Raw genomic sequence first — 25,467 nt, forward strand, 5'->3', positions numbered from 1 at the left:
AATTAATACTAACCTTCCTTTTAAAATTTTAAGAAATCAATTTACCTATTTGGGTGTAATAATTACTAAGAATTACAAACACCTACTTAAAGAAAATTTTCATACACTATTGAATTATGTGAAAAGGGCACTTTCAAACTGGTCTCCCCTCTCTCTATCATTGATTGGTCGTATTAACTCTATTAAAATGAATATCCTGCTAAATTTATATACCTTTTTCAGGCCTTACCCGTTTTTATTTCTAAGTACTTTTTTGATTCTCTTGATTCAATTCTATCTTCGTATATATGGAAAAACATTCTCGATTAAATAAGGTTCACTTTCAAAAAGTTAAAAAGAATGGACAATAGACAGTAGGTGCAGGAGTAGGCCATTCGGCCATTCTAGCCAGCAGCACCATTCACTGTGATCATGGCTGATCATACACAATCAGTACCCCGTTCCTGCCCTCTCCCCATATCCCTTGACCCCGCTATCTATAAGAGCTCTATCTCTCTCTCTCTTGAATGCATCCAGAGACTTGGCCTCCACTGCCTTCTGGGGCAGAGCATTCCACATATCCACCACTCTCTGGGTGAAAAAGTTTTTTCCGCATCTCTGTTCTAAATGGCCTACCCATAATTCCTAAACTGTGGCCTCTAGTTCTGGACTCACCCATCAGCGGGAACATGCTTCCTGCCTCCAGTGTGTCCAATCCCTTAATAATCTTATATGTTTCAATCAGATCCCCTCTCATCCTTCTAAATTCCAGTGTATACAAGCCCAGTCGCTCCAATCTTTTAACATATGACAGTCCCACCATTCCAGGAATTAACCTTGTGAACCTACGCTGCACTCCCTCAATAGCAAGAATGTCCTTCCTCAAATTTGGAGACCAAAACTGCACACAATACTCCAGGTGGGGTCTCACCAGGGCCCTGTACAGCTGCAGAAGGACCTCTTTACCCCTATACTCAATTCCTCTTGTTATAAAGGCCAGCATGCCATTAGCTTTCTTCACTGCCTGCTGTACCTGCATGCTTGCTTTCATTCACTGACGTACAAGAACACCTAGATCTCGTTGTACTTCCCCTTTTCCTAACTTGACTCCATTTAGATAGTAATCTGCCTTCCTGTTCTTGCCACCAAAGTGGATAACCTCACATTTATCCACATTAAACTGCATTTGCCATACATTTGCCCACTCACCCAACCTGTCCAAGTCACCCTGCATTCTCATAACATCCTCCTGACATTTCACACTGCCACCCAGCTTTGTGTCATCAGCAAATTTGCTAATGTTACTTTTAATCCCTTCATCTAAATCATTAATGTATATTGTAAACAGCTGCGGTCCCAGCACCAAACCTTGCGGTACCCCACTGGTCACAGCCTGCCATTCCGAAAGGGACCCGTTAATCGCTACTCTTTGTTTCCTGTCAGCCAGCCAATTTTCAATCCATGTCAGTACTCTGCCCCCATACCATGTGCCCTAATTTTGCCCACTAATCTCCTATGTGGGACTTTATCAAAAGCTTTCTGGAAGTCCAGGTACACTACATCCACTGGCTCTCCCTTGTCCATTTTCATAGTTACATCCTCAAAAAACTCCAGAAGATTAGTCAAGCATGATTTTCCCTTCATAAATCCATGCTGACTCGGACTGATCCTTCTACTGCTATCCAAATGTGTCATAATTTCCTCTTTTATAATTGACTCCAGCATCTTTCCCACCACTGACGTCAGACTAACTGGTCTATAATTCTCTGTTTTCTCTCTCCCTCCTTTCTTGAAAAGTGTGACAACATTAGCCACCCTCCAATCAGCAGGAACTGTTCCTGAATCTAAAGAACATTGGAAAATGATTACCAATGCGTCCACGATTTCTAGAGCCACCTCTTTAAGTACCGTGGGATGCAGACCATCAGGTCCCGGGGACTTATCAGCCTTCAGACTCAACAGTCTATCCAACACCGTTTCTTGCCTAATATAAATTTCCTTTAGTTCATCCTTTACCCTAGTTCCTTTGGCCACTATTACATCTGGGAGATTGTTTGTGTCTTCCCTAGTGAAGACAGATCCAAAGTATCTGTTCAACTCATCTGCCATTTCCTTGTTCCCCATAATAAATTCACCCGTTTCTGTCTTCAATGGCCCAATTTTGGTCTTAACTAATTTTTTGCTATTCACATACCTAAAGAAGCTTTTACTATCCTCCTTTATATTCTTGGCTAGTTTACCTTCGTACCTCATTTTTTCTTGGCGTATTGCCTTTTTTGTTATCTTCTGTTGCTCTTTAAAAGCTTCCCAGTCCTCTGGTTTCCCACTCATCTTTGCTATGTTATACTTCTTCTCCTTTATTTTTATACTGCCCTTTACTTCCCTCGTCAGCCACAGCCACCCCTTACTCCCCTTAGGATCTTTCTTCCTCTTTGGAATGAACCGATCCTGCACCTTCTGCACTATTCCCAGAAATACCTGCCATTGTTGTTCTACTGTCTTCCCTGCTAGGGTATTGTTCCATTGAACTTTGGCCAGCGCCTCCCTCATAGCTCCATAGTTCCCTTTGTTCAACTGTAATACTGACACATCCAATTTTCCCTTCTCCTTCTCAAATTGTGGGTTAAAACATGTCATATTATGGTCACTACCTCCTAATGGTTCCTTTATCTCGAGGTCCCTGATCAAATCCGGTTCATTGCACAATACTAAATCTAAAATTGCCTTCTCCCTGGTAGGCTCCAGTACAAGCTGTTCTAAGAATCCATCTCGGAGGCACTCCACAAACTCCCTTTCTTGGAGTCCAGTACCATTCTGATTCTCCCAGTCTACCTGCATGTTGAAATCCCCCATGACAACTGTATCATTACCTTTGCGACATGCCAATTTTAACTCTTCATTCAACTTACACCCTACACCTAGACTGCTGTTTGGGGGCCTGTAGATAACTCCCATTAGGGTCTTTCTACCCTTAGAATTTCTCAGTTCTATCCATACTGACTCTACATCCCCTGATTCTATGTCCCCCCTCGCAAGGGACTGAATATCATTCTATCATTCCTCACCAACAGAGCCACCCCACCCCCTCTGCAGTCAGTCTGTCCTTTCAATAAGATGTATATCCTTAAATATTCACTTCTCAGGCCCTGTCCGCTTGAAGCCATGTCTCTGTTATTCCCACAACATTGTACTTGCCAATTTCCATCTGAGCCTCAAGCTCACCTACTTTATTCCTTATACTTCGTGCATTCATATATACTTTTAATTCGTTACTCCCCTCTCCTTTTATATCAATTCCTATTTCACTTGGCCATACTGTATGATCTCTTCTTGAGCTTTCTATTCCATTGATTCTGTTGTCCTTCTTAACTTTTCTTATTTTCACTTTCCCTTTAACTCCATCCTTATATTTCCAGTTCTTCCCCTCCCCCCCACTACTTAGTTTAAACACATCCGTGTTGCCAGTGGCAAACCTGTCTGCCAGAATGCTGGTCCCCCGCCTATTAAGGTGCAACCTGTCCCTTTTGTACAATTCATCCCTACCCCAAAACAGATCCCAGTGGTCCAAGGATGTAAATCCTTGCTTCCTGCACCAGTTCCTCAGCCACACATTCAGATCCATTATCTCCCCGTTCCTGCCCTCTCCAGCACGAGGAACTGGAAGCAAACCAGAGATAACCACCCTGGAAGTACTGCTTTTCAGCCTTCTTCTGAATTCTCTGAAGTCCTGCTGCAGAATGTCCTTCCTCTTTCTCCCAATGTCATTTGTGCCGACATGCACTACCACTTCCAGCTGTTCACCTTCACCCTTGAGGATTCCCTGCAATCGGTCCGTGATGTCCTGGATCCTAGCGCCAGGAAGGCAACACACCATCCAATGGAGGTTTAGCTTTAGCAAATTTTAGGTTTTATTACTGGGCAGTCAATATACGAAATCTTACATTTTGGTCATATTACATTAATTGTAAGGACTGTCCAGTATGGGTCTCTTTAGAAGCAAACTCTGTTAAAAAAAATTTTATTATTTCTCTTCTAGGATCCTCACTTTCTTTATCTTTAAATAAACTAACTGATAATTTGGTAGTTAAATATACTTTAGAGGATCTGGTTACAATTTAGAAAATACTTTGGTTTATCGAGATTTTCTCTTTCTAGCCCCTTTTTTCCTAATTTTTTTTAAACCCTTCTATGGTCGATGTAGTTTTTAAAGAATGGGATAGATTGGGTATTAAATGTTTCCAGGATCTGTTTGTTGGAGTTGAACTGCACGTGTATGTAACGAGAGCTGTATAACGCATCTCCTTCTACCTTAAGCCACAAACTTATCAATCACCCCTGCTGTGAACCACCTGGAGGTCAAAGATGCCCTCGTTACATGCACATGCAATTCAACTCTTTGAGTGATAATGCAGAGAGTACCTTAGGCCACAAACTTATCAATCACTCCTCGTATGAAATGGTGGAATAAATTGTGGAACGTAAGGAATAAAAGGAAGCGGTCTGAGATCTTTTGATCTAAGAATGAGTCAGTGGATATACAGGATATGGTGTATTCAAGTTAAACGTCATAAAAATAGTCTGGAAATAATGAAGGTGCAAAAGGTGGTTCAAGTGCAGGAAGAAATACCTATCATAGCGTGGAATTTCAAGACAGAGTTCTTCCAACAGCAGCTGCATAACATCATCACATTTTGCATGAATCTTGAGTGTAGCTACATCATCTTTTGGTGTCCACTGTAAAAAAACAAGAGAGAAGTACCAAATTACAGCCTGCAAAGTGTTTTAAAATATAAAGCAAGAAGGTACTTCACAGTTATGTCTCGGACCTAAATAAGGAGGAGCCTGTCAGGGGTAAATTAAGTTACCATTCAACTGGGGATAAATGAACCAAGTCAACAATCCTCTCTACTATTTCTTATGTATGTTAAACTGCATTAAAGCAAATGTAAAGCTTTTGAAATTAAGTCCACTGCTGGTAATAGAATTTTGAAGATAAAGTCATTCAGAGAATATTGAACATCAAGGAAAGTCAGAGAATTTAGGGATGCAGGGATGTAAACTAGGGGATAAGCCTTGGCTCTACAGTCAGACTTGAACAGCTGTATTGCCTACTTTTTCTCAGGCTATTTTCTAAAGTGATGTGTTAAGATAATGAGAATAAGCACTTTGTTAAGAGATATAAGGTTTTGACGTCTAAATAAGGGATGTTGATGCAAGATCAGGCTCAGGGTGGGGGGTGGTTTGATGTTCTTGTTGCCATTTGCATGATTTGGTTTTTTTTTGTGCGTGGGTGGGGGGGGTTTGATGTGCTTGTTGCTGTTTATGTGATTTTTTTTGTGCGCGGGGGCACGATGTTTTTCTTTGAAAGGTTTCTATACATTAGTGCTTGCTTTGTGGCTGTCTGGAGAAGACAAATCTCAGAGCTGTACACTGCATACATACTTTGCTAATAAATGCACCTTGAACATTGAGAGGGCTGATGACAGGATCAAATGTAATAATGGTACTGCAACTGGTAAGAGGGAAAGTGGTATTAAACTCATTTCAGTGTCCAGCACATCACCACTTCACACATCATTTGATTTAACCTGACTGAGCTCTCAGAATGTTGGAGATGGAATTAGGACAAGAACTCTATGTTCATAGTTGGGCTTGCCCAATATTGCTTCAAGTCCTACTAATGTTGAATCGTGATTTTTCGATAATGCGATGCATGTCCAAAGGCCAAGCAGTAGGTGAAGCACAGCAAAGATAAAACACTTAAGAATATTTTTAATTGCAGTGAAATTAACACTGCTGTGTTCACCAATATGCAAGTGGCAATCAGTATTCAAATATGGTTGCCAACATTAAGGGATTATTTTTAAAAATTGCCTTGGAATTGAATGCAAATGTATACTGTGTTCAATAATAAGAGGTACTGTGTTCAATATCAAAGGTTGCTTCTTTCCCAACAGCAAGTAAATGTTCACTTCCAGTTACCTGATGACCAAAAAAAAAACTCAGAATCCATTTCAAGGATTCCCCCAGATTGGCTTCATTATATATCACATATATACCATTCCCAAGGCATTTTACAATTTTAGCCACTTCAGACACACAATCAACTCCACACAAAAAAAACACAATCCACGACAACACTGTTGGAAAACTGATGTTATGTGATGGTCACCTTTAAACAAAAGCAATTTAAAGAAATAAAGTAAATAACAGTATGGCACTATAATTGTTATGTTTAGCTAGACAGTGTAAAATTCTGGATTATGACAGTAAGACTATGTGCTCAAACTATAAAACTAAAATTTAAACTTAAACCTGTTAATGGAATACAAACACTAGTTATCAGTAAAATGTTACAAAACACATCTTTTAAAGAAGAAATCAGATATCTTTAGCCAGTTTAGCTTATGCAGTTTAGCTTTAGCTGATGTCAAAGTAACCTGACATCTACTTCACACAAAAAGTTTAGTTCTTACCTGCAGGTTTACTATATAAAGTTTCGGTCTTTTATGAGGGACTCGGCTCATACACCAAAGACATGAATACTTTTTAAGAATCTGAAACAAAGAAATATTAGTATGAACTAAAGTAGCTTGATGCACTTGGCTCATTTTAAATTTTAATTGTTTACAGAATGGAAGTTCAATCTGTAACTGAAAGGAAAACATTACGATCATTTGGGCCAAAACACTCAATACACATCCAAAAAATCGTTCTCCACAAACTTGAATTGCCAGATGAAAAACAAACCCAACAAGTATTTGTGACCAAGACCTAAAAGTTTTCTTATTTAAAGGCAACTTTCAAGAGCTCAAGAGGGTAGCACAGATCATATGATCACATATGTTGGGGGGAAAAATGAAAGGCTGAATTGCCATTCATATCAAAAGAAAATAAAAATTCAGTCTGCAGCTACCATAAACTAGCAAGCGTTGTGGCCAAAACTAGTACAAGTGGCAAAATTTGTATGCTTTAGTAACAACATCTCTTACTAAGAATGCAAAATGATCACATCTGATTAGAAGTGACCCACTATCAAGATGGTTGAGTAACAGTCCTGTCCAAATCAAAATGGCAATATGATTGTCATTTAAACAAGCTTACAATACTCCTTTTACTCTGCGTTGCAAACCACAACATTATAGAATACTGATTCCGGGCCTTTAGCTAAAAGAACCAGAATTTTCAGAGGTTAATTAGAATTGTAACAACACAAGTAGTGACCATTTGCCACACAGAATTTATTCTGGCTTCCTACAGAGTAATTTCAATAATCCCATTGTCTATTTTTGAGAAGCTCTGAAAATTCTGTTAATTAATTCACTATTGAAGGCTCTGATTGATTCAGTTTCCTCTGACTCAATTCAAGATTGTGCAGATATGGGCACGTACTCTTGTTAAACAATTTTACAATCCTTAAAATCTAATTTTAATTGTGTAGAGACTTGATGGGATAGCTCCTTATTCATATCCAGATATGTACTAATTATTTGTACAAAATATACAATAGGGTGTGGCATGAAAAGTTCAAAAGCAGTTAAAGTTCATTCAGCATCTGAAATGACAAAGGAAATTTCTGGAAAACAATGCCTAACCTTTAAACTGGATCCAAGGCAAATGATGACATCAGCTTTCTTGGCTGCCTCAGCTGCTCCCTTCCAGTTCAGTGGCTGCTCCAGCGTTCCCTTTTCACCAAAGTGCACAATTGTGTCTCGCAGCTCACTGTCGCATTTGTGACACTTTCTTCCAGTATTGTGCCTGTGTAGTGATGTGCGTTCAGTCACATCAAACAGACGAATGTATTCTCGGTTAGGGGAGCAGTATGTGCAAACCTGCAAAAACCACACCATGAAAGGAAGTAACATACTGAAACATTTGCCAATACCTCTGCTAAGAGAAAGAAAAAGTCCATAAACATTGAAGTTTTAGAGTCTCCTTAACACAGGAAGCACATAAAATTTAAAAAGACAATATTTTACAAGACAACTTTTTAAATTTTGTGAAAATTGCCTGGGGAAGATTTCATGTTCGCAGCATTATTTATTTATTTATTTGTTTGTTTAGCACATTGATTGTCAGTCTCTGTGTGTAGTGTTTCATTGATTCTATTTCTTTGTTCTACCGTGAATGCCTACACGAAAATGAGTTTCAGGGTAGTATATGGTGATACACACACACACCTTGATAACAAATTTACTTTGAACTTTGAAATACTCTGTGGCTGATGGAACTGATGGGCACATAAGAAATAGCGAGGTGTTGGCAAAGCACCCCTCAATTGACAGGCACTGTGCATGGATAGGAAAGTTTTAGAAGGATATGGATCAAATGCAGACAAACGAGACAAGCTTAGGGAGGCCACTTGGTCAGCATGGATGAGTTGGGTTGAGGGACCTGTTTCAGTGCTCGATAATCTGAAATTATCCTGAGGTAATGCCTTTAAATCTCAAAATGGAGGAAAACAATTTTTTCAGCTACTCCCTGTTGATCTGAGGAGGTTGCAGTAAGGTAAGGGTTAAAGACAACATCCAGGCAAGCACAGCCTCTGGCAGTTGTGGTCAAGTGAGCCCTTTGAAGTGACGCCACTGGAGACAATCTTGGCTATTGCAGACAGATACGGTGAGAATGACAATGGCAGTATGCAATCAACCTAGAACATAGCTTCCCTTTACTTAATAGAGGGTGCCGGAGACAGGCGAGGTATGAATAATGGAAGGATGTGAAACACATGTAACAACTAAGAGATAATTGCTTTACTAACTTCAAAATTTCATCAGTTGTCAGCTTGAAGTTTTGATTAACTTTTAACACCTCTATTATGAATGGCAATTGATCTTACAAGTAAGGAAGTTAAACATATACAAATGGTCAATATCCTTAATTGATAAGCCAATTCTGTATAAAAATAGCAGTTTTCTGTTTTGACTTCAGAACAGTGCGGGTGACAGGGATAATGCTGCTCTCCTTGTGCACAAGTAAAATGAAACATGTGAGTATGTTGCTCCAGCTGTTTCAGTTTAGATCAGGGCAAAACCAGTCCACTTGAATACCGTGGGTGGCATGGTAACATCGTGGCTAGCAAACGTTTTACAGTACCAGCTACTTGGGGTCAATTCCCGCCACAGTCTGTAAGGTGTTTGTATGTTCTTCCTGTGACTGGATGGGTTTCCTCTGGGTACTCCAGACTCCTCCCACAGTCCAAATATGTACCGGCTGGTCGGTTAATTGGTCGTTGTAAATTGTTCTATGATTAGATTAGGATTAAATTGGGGGATTGCATGGCTCGAAGGCCTGGAAGGGCCTATTCCATGGTGTAGGACAATAAATAAATTTTTTAAAAAGACTCCAGTCGTAAGTGTGTTCTGGGCCCAGTTATTTCAGTTATTTATTGTTGGCAACTTCTGAACCTTGCACATCTAATTGACCCCACCATGCACAAATCCATCATTTTGTGAAAATATGAGATGCACCACCCCCCCCAACCCCACAGTGCCCTGACCAATTCTTCCACAACCCATACATGTTAGAGGTAAATTATATCAGCCAACCACCCAAACAAGCACATCTTTGGTGCATGGGAGGAAATGTAAACACCTGGGATAATACATGCTCACAGGAAGAATATACAACATAGGAATAATAGACAACATAGGAGCTTAGAATCAACCTTGGGTCACTGGAACTGTGAGAGAACTACCAAGAGTGCAAATAATTTAATAGTAATTTCTAGATTGTTCAAAAGTAACGCATTCTATCACCAAGGATTAGATTGTTATTGTTATTTCTGCTTCAGTTGCACTTTTGACATTTTTACTCAATTTTATCCTTTCTGAAAAAATAAACTATTTTATATTCTTGCTGCATAAAATTTAGAAAGATTCATACAAAATTATGAGGGGCATAGTTAGAGTAAATGCAAGCAGGCTTTTCTCATTGAGTTTGTGAGAGACTAGAACTAGAGGTCATAAGTTAAAGTTAAAGGCGAAATATTTAAGGGAACCTGAAGGGGAACTTCTTCATTTAGAGGATGGTGAGACCTGTGGAACCTGCTTCCAACAGAAGAGGTGGATGTGAATTCGATTTCAGCATTTAAGAGAAATTTGGACATGTACACAGATGGAAGGGGTAAGGAAGGCTAAGGCTGAGGTGTAGGTTGATGGGATGTTAATGAATAATAGTTCAGAATAGACAAAATGAAGAGCCTGTTTCTGTACTGCAGTGCTATACGACTCTAACAAGCTTTCCCCTCAACACCAATCATCTTCTCCCTCCACATAACCAAAGTTAATTAATCTCAATTGAAGCAATAACAGGATAAAAACTGGTTCCAGTTTCAAGATTTACAATGAATACACAAACCAGATGACTATCTGAAGATTATACAAATGGAAGTTGGTGAACATTGAAGACAGTGGATTTTCAAAAAAAAATCAATTAAATTTTCGACTGCAGTAATTGATTTCTTGCTGTGGTAAAGGCTATGCAAAAGCTCAGAACAATGATAAACTGATCATTGTAACTAATCTTAAGAGAATAAACAAAAGATCATTTATATCTAATATACATTACAAATTGTAAAGAATATGCTCTCAGTATCCTCTATTACCTTACCTCTATGTACATATTTCCATGCAGTTCTGAAAGTGCTTTTCTAGGTAAACTGCTTCGTAAATGTAGCCCATCACAATTCTGAGACACCACATGTTGCACCTGAAGGGAAACAGGCAACAGAAATACATAAACTGTTAACAATCACGAATTCTGGTTTGGTTAGGAAAAGCACACAAAAGGTATTCAAATGTCAACCTGATATTGTTCTGAAAGACTGATTTATGAACTGTTCAATTTTTACTAAAGGCAGACGCCAAAACATCAATTTACAGTGAATGAAACCGGCTCAAGCCACAATCACTCTCGACTGTCCCAGGATGTTTTCAGTATGGGTGGGGGGAGGGCAGGGATGCTGGTTGGATATTCTCAACCAAGAGGTCATTATTTTAAGAATGCATTTCCCTTACTTCAATTACAAGTAATGTAATCTAACATTTTATGGCATCTCCAACTGTTTTCCAAAAATGCTCATCCAAGAAAGATTAACCAGCAACAAATGACTAAAATATAAAATAGCTAAAAACTGTCAAAAATATACAATACAGATTACTTTGTGAATTCGCCAATTGTAAGATCTTATCTAGGAGTAAGAGAGAACCATGTTCACAGGACATGGTTGTACTGCATCTTGAAAATGAATTAATTTACAATCAGCTGGTTTTCAGTGAATTAAAAGAAAGAACATTAAAAGAAATAAGTCAGCAAGGACACTAGATATCTGCATTAAGTCTATACCAAAAAAATGGGCTAAAATTCTTAAATTCTGATGGATAGTTTCAGTTGCGTCCATCAAGAGTTCATTCATTGAACAACTGCATCTGTCAACAATAACCAGGGAGTTACAATCATTTGACAGCAATTAAAAAGACTTATCCCATATGTTTTAGGGTCCAGTTTATATTCTTAAACCTTCTTATTCAGATTTTTTGTTCTTAACCTCAGCTAGCGCACACTCATCTGTTATTTTGTATTTTAAAAATAATTTAAAGAGTAATTTTAGCACAGTTGCATTTCCATTCAGTTAATTTAAGTCGTTTCAGCACCAACTCTGGAGCCATTTGAATTGCAAATGACACTACTTGCCTTAGCTAAGATTTCAAAACTGAAACAGTTCTAAAGTGAGTTGCTCAATAATCACTGAAAATTTTATTATTTTTTAAAAATCCTTTGACATGACAGATTGTTAAGAGTTACATTAAGATCATTTGTCATCTTAAAGGACTTTCAAGGTTAATAAAATGTCACATTTTATAACAGGCACATTAATTTTCTGTGTATCCGTTTTCCATGAAATAGGAAGCAAAACCAAAATTACTCATTTTTATAAGTACAAATTATTTTGGGATGTGGACATTGCTCGTAAGACCAGCACTAATTGCTCATCCATAATTACATTTACAATAGTGTGCTGCCACATTCCTCAGCTTAGGTATGCGATCCCAATTTCCTGGGCTGTTTTAAAGAGAGTGAGGCAAAACTTTTGGAATGTTGGGCTGTTTCAATTTCTGAGGAGCCGAGAACAGAAGTAACATTGAGTAATCATGACCAAACATTCCCACTTCTAATGGAACGAAGGTCATTATTATAACAACTGGGCCTTAATGTAGAGCATTTGGGCCCTGCTATCAATTTGCATGGACTTCTGCATATAATTGGCATATATTCTCAACTTGCCAGTATTAATTTTTTCCTCAATTTGGGACAAAAAAGTTAAACACATTTCCAAAGCTCTAGGTCCACAAAATTCTCAACAGAGTGAAGTAATAAAAGAAAACGTGAATTTTACTGACAGGGCTTGCAGAAAACCTGGACTGTCAGAGCTTTGGGGTTTCATATGAACCATGGGTAGAGTTGGGAGCCTGCCCTGAGAAAAAATAAGGCTGAATAAAATCAGAGTCTGCTTAACTTGATTGAGTTAACAATTAAAGCATTTTGGCTTTATTGTGCCCACAGACTTGATTAATATCTGACATAAATAAACAACAAGGGTATAGAATTCGCCAGGAAACCAAACTAAATAAGCATTTTCCAGCCTTCCAGAATTAACACAAGAACAGATTTTAAATACATATTGACATCAGAACTAGGATGCACAGGGAACAATTTCAAATTGTTCGATGCCACATCTAGGGCGAAGGATGATAGTTACAAATTTCATAATGGAACAGATTGTTGAAGTGGGATGATATGTGGTCGATAAAAGCCGAACGTTTGATTTCACTCAAATACTCATAAGTAACAAAACAAATGCAACTATTAAACTGTGGGTGTTTAAACAAAAATCCGTAAAGACAGTTTTGTAGTTGACAGGTAAAATAACAAAAAATGTTAAAAGGCATACAAAGCCATTGGTTGTGGCAGAGTGCAAAATGAAAGATTGAAAGATATTGAAACATCTATGAAGCAGGTAGGCAGTATCTGAAGTTGTGTGGCCAATTCTGGTTATCATAATACAAGAATGACTAATGAAGACACAGTGGAAATTAGTTAACAGGCACCAGGAATAATAATTTCAGTTAAATGGAGAGGTGTGGAAAAGTCTGAATTCATTTCTAGGATACATTTCCCAAAACTGGTGTTGAGGATAACCTGATAGTATTGTTGGTTTGGAAGACACAATGATAAAGAAAAACACCAAGTGAATCTTCTTGGTTATGGCCTGAAATTCCAAAGGGAAACACTGTTATTCGGTCACTCCGTTGGAAATCCTGAACTTGCACTAGCCAACTACAGAGAGAAGACCCATTAAGTGACAGATACCACTGTTCTTATTACTGTACTTAGTGGATTCCATAAGCAGTCTCTGGGTACGATTGCCCAGCATTATAAAAAAGGAAAAGGAGGGGGGAAAAAAATCACCTCTTCAGTTTAATAGGGAGACCTGGAGAATGATTGGAAGCCCCATTCTTATCAAAGGGAATTGATGGTCTACAGATCAAGAGGTAAAGGACAAATTACAGGGTTTAACTATTGCCATGTCATTTAATGTGTTTATAATTATAATTTTTTCAATATTTTTAATTTCTGCTTGGATTTGTAAACATCCCAGGCACATTTTCAAGTCTGCATCAGTCAAGGACATTTACAGAGTTTAACAGTAGATTATGTGCTCCACCTCCTTGCTTTGGTTTCTATTGCAAGGTTCCAGCCACCTTCAAGGTCAATGACATGAATGATTAATGAGATTGATCCTCTCCCTCCAGTTATAACATATGGATGAGTGGGTGCAGTAGGTAATATTCAAGTTGATGTACCAAACATAACATAATTGGACTCAAAAATATCTAAAGTGCAGATGTTGTGCAACCTCAAGAAAAACTTGCAGATGAGTATACTGCCATTGCCCCTCTAGATGGCAAAGGTCACAGGATGGGAATGTGCTAAATTACTCATGAAAAACTAATGCATTTTCTAGATGCTACACACCACAGTCACTGTGGCATTGTGGTGAGGTAAATGCTTAGGGTGGCAGATAGATTACCAATCATGCAAGTTGCTTAACCCTGGATGGTGTCAAACGTTGAATGTCTTTGGACCTGTCCTCAGATTCATGGAGGTTATTTTTAGAAGCAAAGTTTATTGCAAATTGCAGTGGTGTTGTCCAAGATCCAGAAGGGTGCCAATACTACAGATTTGCAGTTATTGCAGTGTGGTTTCAATGTTTCAGTAGTGACCATCTCTTAGCTAAAATGCATTAACGCTTTATTTCCTTAGCTGTTTTTTCACTAGTTTAGTGAATTTGGTGCTTATTCTAATCCCGCATCAAAGCAGTGCTGGGATTCTGAAATCTACCATACGTGATATGAAAATTTAAATTTTATTCCTCTTTCATTTAAAATAAATCACTTTTAGAATTCAGTTATGATCCTTGTTATGCCAATGAGGTTTAAAAATTACCTATGTGACCATAATACTGAAATTTCTATCTCAATTGTCTTTTATAAGGTGAAAAATTCTCCTTCAATGTTATTAAGGCGCACTGAAGTGAACAAAGAGCAGATGCTGGAATGCAAGAAAAAATTATAGCTCTTACCAGCTTTTCTTTGTAAAGTTTTGCAATACTCATGTGTGTCAGTGTGGGCTCTGCCTCACTGAGGTCTCCTGTGCTTTATAACAAAGACAAAAAAGATTCAGAACAACAAAATAATAAGCAATTACATTTTGTTGCTTTTTGTTTAGACCAATAAAATATTTTGATTATGCTGCTGGGTAGACACTAGATATTATAGTAATCCTCAGACTAAGTGTATATTGGCAAATAGCATCTGACTTAATTAATAGCAGCTACACAAACAACCTATCGGTACAAGCACATTATTGGGATGCATTCAATCGCTTCGAACTGTTAACAATCATGAAGATTTTATCAGATTATAACTAACAGATAGATTGGAATGTGGCTTCAGATATTCAACTTCTCAAAACAAGGAAAAAAACTACTCTTTGGAAACTCAATTCTCACTTGTCTTACTTCAAGCAATGTTGGAGCCAACCCACATTACGTTTATACTGATTTAAAGAGGCAATAAAAGAAGGGTCACATCTGAAAAAGTTCAGATAGATCTTGTTAAGAGAACTGGAATTAGCTTTGGTAATTTACCACGAATTAAACCATAACACCTGCTGGTATCAAATATGCTGGAAGAAATACCCCAAAGCCTTGAATAAACCATAAGGTTGAGAATATTTTTACTTTGAATGGTCTAAATTATTGTCCAATTCTTCTTTTGGCTAATACTACCAAAATATGACATGTTTTACATTAAATAGAATAAATTACAATATTAATTACACTAGATAATACAGGTTTTCATCCTAATATTCTACACATTATATACTTTATTACTTGATCTGTGCTATTTGACATTAAATATATACTTGCATTAAAAAAAATTTCTTACCTCACTGTCCTACCACTCTGCAATAAAGTCCATACTCCATTGGGGCCCCTATAATCTGGGATGGAAGCAGCCTATGCAAAAACAATGCAATATCATTATTACAAGAAAGAAATATTTTCCAAGTACTTTAGCATTAAATAAAACTTAATTATTTTCACAAGAAATTGTGCAGTCAAAAACTTGCTTAAAAAGACAACTTTGGAGGAACTTAAGCATAGATAACAGAGGAGGAGATGGAATTCCAGAAGATGGACCATGGAAGCTCCCTTACAGTAGAACCTGAAAGATTATTCCATACATCGAAGTAGTATAAAAAGGAAAAAGGAGAAAAAGTGCCAAATATAATGTTACAGTTAGAGAGAAAGTGCAGGGAGATGCAAGATCAATGGCAAGGTAAATGGAGAGATCAAGAATTTAGTCTGAATCATTAACACTTGGGTTGAATGACATTCATCAACACATTAAGGTAGAAATTAGACAGTGAAATTTATTGCTCAAACTAAAGACCAGATTGGAAGTCAAATGCAAATCATACTCCTAAGCATAACCTAGATCATATACACCACATTTTAGGCTTGGATTATTTTTAAACAAAAATTAACAGAAGTTTCACTTAGAAACAAAACTATTTTTTGAAAGTAGAACACATCACTCCAGTTCTCAGATCACTACACTGGCTTTCTGTCCAGCAGAGGAATGTCTTTAAAATATTTCTACTAGTTTATAAAGCACTGAATGGTCTAGGGCCAAAACACATCTCTGATATCTTGCTGCATTATGGACTTTCCTGAGCTCTCAGGTCATCTGGGGTGGGTCTGCTTACCGTCCCCAGGGTCAAAACTTGGTGAAGCAGCTTTTAGTTACCATGCTCCATGTATCTGGAATAACCTTCCATAAGATCTGAAGTCTGCCCAACTTTAAGCTCTTTTAAATCGAGACTTAAAGCTTTTCAGTGTAGCTTTTATTTAGAATCTCCTGCCCTGTAACTTCTATTTCTTTATTTTTTATGCGTGATTTTATTCTTTATATTGCCTGTAATTTGATATTTGATTTTTTTATTTTCTTTTATGCAAAGCACTTAGAACTGCCTTGTGCTTGAAAAGTGGTACAAGTAAACTTGCCTTGCCTTTTAGCATTCATTGAAACATCAAAGTGTGTGATTGCGAATAAGACTGTAAGAGATAGGAGCAGAAGGCCATTTGGCCCATCGAGTCTGCTCCACCATTTGATCATGGGCTGATCCAATTTTTCCAGTCATCCCCACTCCCCTGCCTTCAACCCATACCCTTTGATGCCCTGGATTAAATAAGCAATTTAATTTCCTTTTACTCATCTCAGAATACCAATGCCCTCTTTAGTAACTTTTATACTGAATAGAAAAACAGAGGGAAATGTAAGAGGAAATGGTTAGATTGATTTTAGAGCAAGTTACAAGGTCAGCACTACATCATGAGCTGGGGAGCCTGTACTGTGCTATAATGTTCTCTGTTCTAAACTGAGGATTACACATGAGATGCATAGATAAACAAAGTCTTGACCAGCAGTTACTTGTTGCTTAGGAAAGACCTATTCACCTTCTCCTCTCATTCCCAAGCAAGAAAATATAGACAAAGATTGGTAGATCAATCTCCTAGGTCACAGGCTGGTGTACAGACATACCATTGTCACCTGAGCTCCAGTGTTGTTTGTGTAGTGTTTGCACATTTTCCCTGTACGTCCAGTTTCCTCCCACATCCCAAAGACAAACAAGTTGGTAGGCTAATTGGCCACAGTAAATTGCCTCCAGTGTGAAAGCAAGTGATAGAAGTGGATTGAGTTGATAAGAAAGTGGACAGAGTGAAAAAAAAATTGATACAAGATTAATGTATCTGATGGATGGTGAACGATGTTGATAGTTGGCACAGACTGTTGGGCCTATTTTTGCGCAGCATTGCTCCATGACTGAAAAGTACAACCCAAAGAAAACTTGAAAAGTTGCAGCTTCTGGCACCTTTCGATCCAGTAACCCATCATTAAACTTAAGAAAGGCTTTGGTGGAGTTGATATATCAAAGTCTGTGTCTGTGGAGAAAACCTAAAATAGAAGCTACGAAAGTTAGTCATTAAATAAAACGTCCTGATTAAATAAAACGTACTTCCACAAACTGTTGATGTGAACAGCATGGTGCATTTAAGGGCAATTGGAAAAGAATTTGTGGAAGAAATAAGAACAGTGTCAAGGGATTTGAAGTTTGTTCAAAGAACTACGAAACAAAATAAACTGTTTTCTTGTACAAAATGTCATGCTCTCATTTCCTGCATTTCATTATTTCATATCTATACAAATCATAAAGAAAAATACACCTCTCTGAGTATTGTTATTACATGGATACTCAATACTATTTAAACTAATGGAAGCCTTCAAATCAGTCACATTCATCTGAGGGGAAAGGTGTACTTTACTGCCCTCTGGTGGTTTCTTTAGATAGCAAACGGACCACACAAGGAATGGATATTTTCTTTTCCATGCTAATACAGTATTACATTGCTTTGATAGTCAATACACATGAGCTCCAAATAAAAGTTTTTTTTTCCCCCCAGGCTTGGTCATGTTGCTGCCTTACCGTGCTGATTCCAGCGCCAGAATAGATCACTAAATATTGCGCTGCTTGAATAGCTGCTGCCAGCAGGTTAATTTTTCTCTTCAATTCTTCGGGTTCATCAATAACCTAAGTAGAAAAATAATGGAAAATCCCTCAACATATAATGAATTAACATGTCTTCTCTGGACCAGTATCTTACTTAATAGCACTTCACATATTGCTTAAAATCACGTAAAGTAACTTGTTCTGACGACTTGAAAGTCCAATATTAACAACTCCAATGGCTTTGAATGTCACCAAAACACTTCAGAAATCTAGTTAATTCAATAATTTAGGCAAACCCACAAGACTATTTCAAATCAGAAAACACATCAGATGAGAAAAATGATTAATTAGACCATAAGACATAGGAGCAGAATTAGGCCACCTGGCCCATAGAGTCTGTTCCGCCATTCAATCATGGCTGACCCTTCTGTTTTTCTCCTCCTCAACCCCAGCTCTCGACCTTCTCCCCGTTACCTTTGATGCAGTGTCCAATCAAGAAACTATCAATCTCTGCCTTAAATATGCCCAATGACCTAGTCTCCACTGCACGTGGTAACAAATTCAGCACCCTTTGGCTAAAGAAATTTCTCTGCATCTCTGTTTTGAAAGGGCGCCCATCTATCCTGAGGCTGCGCCCTTTTGTTCTAGATTTATTAGTGTTGATTAGTTTAATTAGTATAATTAGTTTTATTAGTGTTGATAGAGGATGTATTTTTACAAGCAAGAGAACTCTTACTTGTGCTTAATAATTCATGCAATTGGCACACAGAGGGCTTGCCTTAATATTTCATTTGGAAATAGAATTCAAATGTGTTTATTATTGTCACAAGTACTGAGACACGGTCTTGTATACTGTTCATACAGATCAGATCATTACACAGTGCAATGAAGTAGAACAAGGTACTGTAAAACAGTAACAATGCAGAATAAAATGTAACAGCTACAGAGAAAGAGCAGTGGAGGTAAACAAAAGATGTAAGATCACAATGAAGTAGATTGTGAGATCAAGAGTCCAACTTACTAGGGAACTATTTAAGTCTTATATCAGCAGGGTAGAAACATATCAACTTCTGCCCGAGAAGTGATTTGCAGCTGCTCCATTTTGCCTACCAGAGCAACAGACCCACAGCAGATGCCATCTCATTAGCTCTATACTCAACACTAGAACATTGCAACAGCAAAGATGCACACATCAGGATGTTGCTATTGACTACAGCAGAGCCATTATGCCATTATCCCCTCAGAACCAATCAATAAGCTTCAAGACCTTGGTCTCAATACCTTCTTGTGCAATTGGATCCTGAAGTGCAGACCCCACTCAGTTTGGATTTGCCATAACATCTCCTCCACGATCTGCATCAGCACAGATGCACCACAAGGCTTCACTTTACACTTATGACTGTGTGGCTAAGCATGGCTCCCATGCCATTTTCAAGTTTGCTGATGACACCAGTATCATAGGCAAATTAAAGGAAGTGATGAATCAGCGTATAGGAGAGAGATTGAAAATCTGGCTGAGGGGTGCCATAACAACCACCTCTCATTCAATGTCAGCAAGACCAAGAGCTGATTATCGACTTCAAGGAGGAGGGAACCAGAAGTCCATTAGCCAGATCCTCTGAATCATGAGGATCAGAGGTGGAAAGGGTCAGCAACTATAACTTCCTTAGTGTTAACATTTCAGAGGACCGTCTTGGACCCAACACATAAACATGGTAGTGCCTCTACTTCCTTAGGAGTTCATGAAGATTTGACTAACATCTAAAACTTTGACAAGCTTCTATAGATGTGGTGGAGACTATATTGACTGGTTGCATCACAGCCTGGTATGGAAACATCAATGCCCTTGAATGGAAATGTGACTTATGTAACCTTATCGTGAAATGATTGTTGGTGCCAGATGGGGTGGTTTGCATATCTCAGAAATTGCTGATCTCCTGGAATCCTGGGATTTTAATGTCTCTAAAGTTTACACAGAATGGTGTAAAAAATACAGTGCGCAGCAGTTCTGTGGAAGAAAATGCCTTGTTAATGACAGAAGTCAGAGGAGAATTTCCAGAAAAGTGACAGTAACTCAAAAAAACCATGCTTTACAACAGTGGTGTGCAGAAGAGCACCTCTGAACACACAACACAACAACCCTTAAAGTTGATGGGCTACAGCAGCAGAAGACCACACCATGTTCCAATCCTGTACCTAATAAAGTGGCCATTGATTGTGTATTGTAACTTTTACAGGTCCTGTTGTCAGCACAGGAGTTTGTTGATTGAAATGCATCATCTCAATGAGCCAATCATAATCCATTCTAGAATTCTTTAGTTTGAACTCCTAGCAAAGAAAGGTTGTGCATCTACAAATGGTTATGGTGTATTTCATGGGCTCAGTCAAAGTTGAGGTATACAGTAACTGCATATCATAGTCACAAAGTACCAAGAAATAAAGAATCAGCTAACATTTTTGATAATGTGGCTTGAAAAATAAAAATTAGTTGAGACTCTTGGAGAATCCTCTTGCTCTCCAAATAACGTGGGAAGATCTTGACATCTATTTTAAAAAGGCCTACAGTATCTTGTTTAACCTCAAAATGTCATCCAAAATGATTCCTCATTTGAATGAGGGCAAATTTGTAACATGAATCACAGAAGAGAGTGCTACCACAGGGTACGAACACCATTAATTGACCACTGGGCATTGTTATGATGTTAGAAATGAATTAACACTTGTTTCTTTACATATTCTATCGTTCTAGTAACAGTCAACATATCAAGGTTCACGAGAGCAGATTCACTTGGTCTTCCCAGACAAAAGCTGTGTATCAATACTTCTAATATAAATGGGCTCTGAGTAAAGATCAAGTCTGTCAGGCAAAGAAGTGACTTCAGGCAATAGCAGGTTTGGGGAAATGAATGAATAAAGACCAAGGGGATGAATAAAAGACACAAGGGAATGCTGGAATCTGAGCAATGCACAAAAACTCAGTGGGTCAAGCATTTATGTAGGGAAATAAGACTGTTGACATTTATCCTTCATGTATTGCTCTAAAGATTGAAGGATCTCTGAAAATAAAAGCAGATAGAGCTGGAAATATCCAACTAGTCACGCAGCAATGGTATGGTTAATATTTCAAGTCAATGGCCACTAATGCATTTCTAGTTCTTCTTTCCCCAATATTGTACAAATTACCCACTTCTTCCAGTTTCCTCTTCCGTGCCTCAGTCTTCTGCTTTCGCTTTTCCAACTCCTGCACAGTGTCAACACAGGCTGAAAGCAGGGCAAGGTCATCCTTTGTCCGTAGCTCTTCTGGTTTTTGAAGAATTGCCGACACCTGCAAGGGAATAAATTAGGGATGTTTTTAAAAAGAGAGCATTAGAATGAGTAACACATAATCACCAGTTACTGTTGACACTGATTCAATCACACTAGTTAAAAACCCAATGATGAAAAATTTGTAAGAGCTGTATAGACAAGTCCATTGAAAAAAGGTGCAGTATGGTCTATAATTACATTACTCCTTACTGAGTGATTGACTGAGAATATCCTTCATAAATTTAAAATTAATAATGCAGCAAGCGATAGTCCTTTATGGCCATGGTTAAAATGTATACCATTTGAAATGCAAAGAAAACAGTTTGAAAATCCCTAATGTGAAGAATACTTTATTCTATCAAATACATATCTAGAAAACTCAACCCTTGTAATACAGAACTATTAAAGGGCATGTTGGATGAGTCAGTTCATTTTATCACTGGGTCACTGAAATTCTTGTTCACCATTCATCATAGATCACGTCAAGTTTCTCCCACGTATTATATCTACGCAAGTCAAACAATTTAATGTACCCTCAAGGAAAATTCCAAGATCACAAGTCATGATGTCTTCCCTTGAGCAATTTTTGCAATGAATCATGAAAGTTTACAAACTTTCACATCCATCAAAGCTAATGAATGTCAAGAAGAAACATTTAGACTGCTGAGTTCTTTTCATCTTTCAAATATCATAATCCACAATTAAAATCTTATTGACGACAGTGCAGTTTAGAATCCTTTCTATCTTCACTGTTATTCTGTACCTATGTAGAACGTAGTAATATTTAATACATAGGTTCTTTATATTGAAGCCAAGAAGTTCTACATTTCACAAGTGATTATAATACAATTTGAAAATATAATTACGCAATATACACAGTACTGTGTCTTAGGCACATATATAGCTAGGGTGCCATTTGTGCAGCATTATATATTATGTCTTTCCAGTTATCAAGTAACACTCAATACTACTGAGCTAATACAAAGCTAAGTACGCTCATTTCTGTTTTCCAATCACATTCTTATTTTAACTAACATACATTACCGTGCAAAAGTCTTGGGCACCCTGTCTCTATTGATATGCCCAAGATGTTTGCACTGTACTATACAGAACATAGAACATCTCAGCACTTCAGCCTATGATTTTGTGCAACCTACAAGATCACTCTAATGCTACCCTCCTGCAAAGCCCTCCATTTTTCTTTCATCCACGTGTCTCTGAAATGTCTCTAAAGTACCCACCACCCCTTGGAGCATATCCTACACACCCATTACTGTCTCCGAGCTGCCCACCCACCGAGATTTCTGCAGGCTAACAAGATTCATTGCCTGGTACTAGACCCAGTATGGCCTCTCCTCTAGTTGACCTGTCTACAGATTGTGTCAGGAATCCTTCCATATATAATCATAAATACGTAGATGAAAGCGCAATGTGTTGGCCAGTTTTTGACAACTACACCAGGGCAGGAGGTGAAATTAGTTAGAGGCTGAGAGAATGTTGTAAAAAAGGAACAAGAGATAGAAGTAGATAGTTCCTTGAAAGTAGAGACACAGCCAGGCAGGGTGGTGAAAAAGGCCATCTCAGAAAATTTGCTTTCATTGCTCAGTGGATTGAGAACAAGAGCTGGGATGAAATGATACAACTGTAGGAGACATTGGCATACTGTGTGCAGGTCTAGTCAGCCAGCTCTAGGAAGGATGTCATTAAGATGGAAAGGGCATGGAACCGGTTATTACTGGGTCTGGATGGCTTTACAGACTGGATAGGCCTAGGCTCCCCCCCCCCCCCCCCACCCAAGAGCATAGTAAGATAAAGGGTGACCACAGACAAGTGTATAAATAATAAGGGGTATAGATAAGGTGCATGGTCTCAGTCTTTTTCCCAGGGTAACAAAGTCATAGATTTACGGTGTGAGGGGAAAAGATTTAAGGAAACCTGAGGGGTAAAACAGAGGGTGGTTCAGTGTGTGGAACAAGTTGCCAAAGGAGTGACAGACATGGATACAACCACAACGTTTAAAAGACATTTAGATTGGTGGATGGATAGGAAAGGCTTGGACTGATAAGGGTCAAATGCAAGTAAATGGGACTAGCTCAGGTTGTCATGTTAGTCAGTATGCGTGAGCTGCGCTAAAAGACCCATTTGCTTTACAACTCACTATTACAAAAAGTCAGTAGTAGAGAATAGCAAGTAATTTATTGTGCGACAGCACTGCCACCATGTGGTATTGACAGTTCTCCAGGCACTTGATGTTTCAATACTCAGATAAAGCTGGGAGAAATGTCTCTAATTAAAGGACAACATGACAGTTATTTTTAAGTGTTAATCATGCACTGAAGGATTTAAAAAATATTTCCAGTATAAACAATGATATAATTGAATCATTGATGCATAATATTTTCCCCCTCAGGCATTTACCACAATTCTCTCCATCCTAATTATAAATGTGTTCCGTTGAATTTAACTCTTAAGAGATACAAGCCCATTGGGCTGGGCAGACTATAACAACTTTACATTATAATCAAGCTTCGGATTGAAGAATTAATAAAACACATGCTAATATAAAAAAAATGCAATTTACTAACTTAGAAAATGGTATTTTGTTTCCAAAATAAATACTTTTAGCAAAATTGGGAGGTCTAGCAATGACTATTTATAATTCTCGTAGGGCTTCATAGCATTCATTTCACGCTCCACAGCCCTTTGACCAGAACCATTTTTACCTTGGAAATTTTAAATGTGACACTAATAAACTACACTTACATTTACACTCTTTCTCATTATCCCTTGAAAGCATTGTGCTGGAGCACAAATCAGACTGGTTCCGATGTCTTTGCAAAGCCTTGCCAAAGATCCCATCATTAATACAACAGAATATCATGTGCACAACCAATTCTTATCCTTAAGTCCTCCCAAACTGACCAAAAGTAATTCCTAAAATTGCTTGTCGCTGGCCCTCATGCAGTTCAAAGCTACTTGCATTACTTACACCCACAGATATGGTTCAAACTTGAACCTACTCAGAAAGTCATTTACGTAATATGTAATCAATACCACTGCCACAGACGAGTTTTAAGCAAAATTCAACATTATTAATTGACCTGGAATGAGCATCATGTGTGTGTACCACAAATAAAAGACCAAATTTTTCTGTGTACAAGAACAATATATTCTACACATACAATTTTGGTGCTTTTTTAATAAATGTTTAATGACAAAGACTTATCTCCTTTTCCACGTACATAAATAATTCAGAAATATATAGTAAAATGCAACTTGATGAATGGACTTCTGTAAATGGATTTCTTCAGGACAGTACCATCTTGAATGAACTCCCTTGCATCACATGGTCAGACGCAGGGACATCTTGGGCAGCACAGATCATACAAAATGCTGCCTTATAGCGCGAGAGACCCAGATTCAATACTGACCTCTGTAGTTTTTGTAGATCCTGCATGTCATCTGAAACTTTGACAAACTTTTATAAATGCACAGTGGTGAGCATCCTAACTGGTTACATCACTGTCTGGTATGAAAACAATGCCCAGGAATTGAAAAGATAACAGAAAGTGGTGGATACAGTTCAGTCCATCACAGGCAAAGCCCTCCGCACCATTAAGCATATTTACAAGAGATGTTGCCACGAGAAAGCAGTGGTCATCATTACAAACCCCACCAGACTATACTCTGTTCTCACTACTCTCATCAGGCAGGAGCTACAGGAGCCTTAGGTCCCACACCATATGGTTCAGGAACAGTTATTACATTACAACCAACAACCTCTTGAATTGGTGTGCATAATTTTACTCTCCACAACCAACAGACTCTTCAACTCATGTCCTCAAGTTTTTAAAAATTTATGCAATTTTTCTTCTTTTGTATGTTGTTTGTTAGTTTTCCACTAATTTCTTGTGTATTTCTATTATAATAATAGTTTCTATTGTACATATGTTCCTGTAAATGCCTGGTTAAAGCAGTATATGGTGACATGTACAAATTCTGATAATAAATTTACTTTGACTTTGGGCATTGCCTGTGCAGTTT

At 38.0% G+C, this 25,467-nt stretch overlaps 1 protein-coding gene across 1 annotated transcript in view; it reads right to left on the bottom strand.

Annotated features, from left to right (window-relative positions):
* sirt7 (sirtuin 7) overlaps positions 1-25,467 on the bottom strand; it is a 37,258-nt gene that overhangs the window by 8,474 nt on the left and 3,317 nt on the right. The window contains exons 2-9 of the mRNA XM_073026206.1: positions 21,305-21,442; positions 18,094-18,198; positions 15,492-15,562; positions 14,624-14,696; positions 10,591-10,689; positions 7,575-7,811; positions 6,456-6,536; positions 4,607-4,713 (exon numbers count right to left, since the gene is read on the bottom strand). Of these exons, the coding sequence (XP_072882307.1) occupies positions 4,607-4,713; positions 6,456-6,536; positions 7,575-7,811; positions 10,591-10,689; positions 14,624-14,696; positions 15,492-15,562; positions 18,094-18,198; positions 21,305-21,442 (911 nt within the window). The remainder of the gene's footprint in view (positions 1-4,606; positions 4,714-6,455; positions 6,537-7,574; positions 7,812-10,590; positions 10,690-14,623; positions 14,697-15,491; positions 15,563-18,093; positions 18,199-21,304; positions 21,443-25,467) is intronic.

Source organism: Hemitrygon akajei, chromosome 22, assembly GCF_048418815.1.
Source record: "Hemitrygon akajei chromosome 22, sHemAka1.3, whole genome shotgun sequence".
NCBI lineage: Eukaryota > Metazoa > Chordata > Chondrichthyes > Myliobatiformes > Dasyatidae > Hemitrygon > Hemitrygon akajei.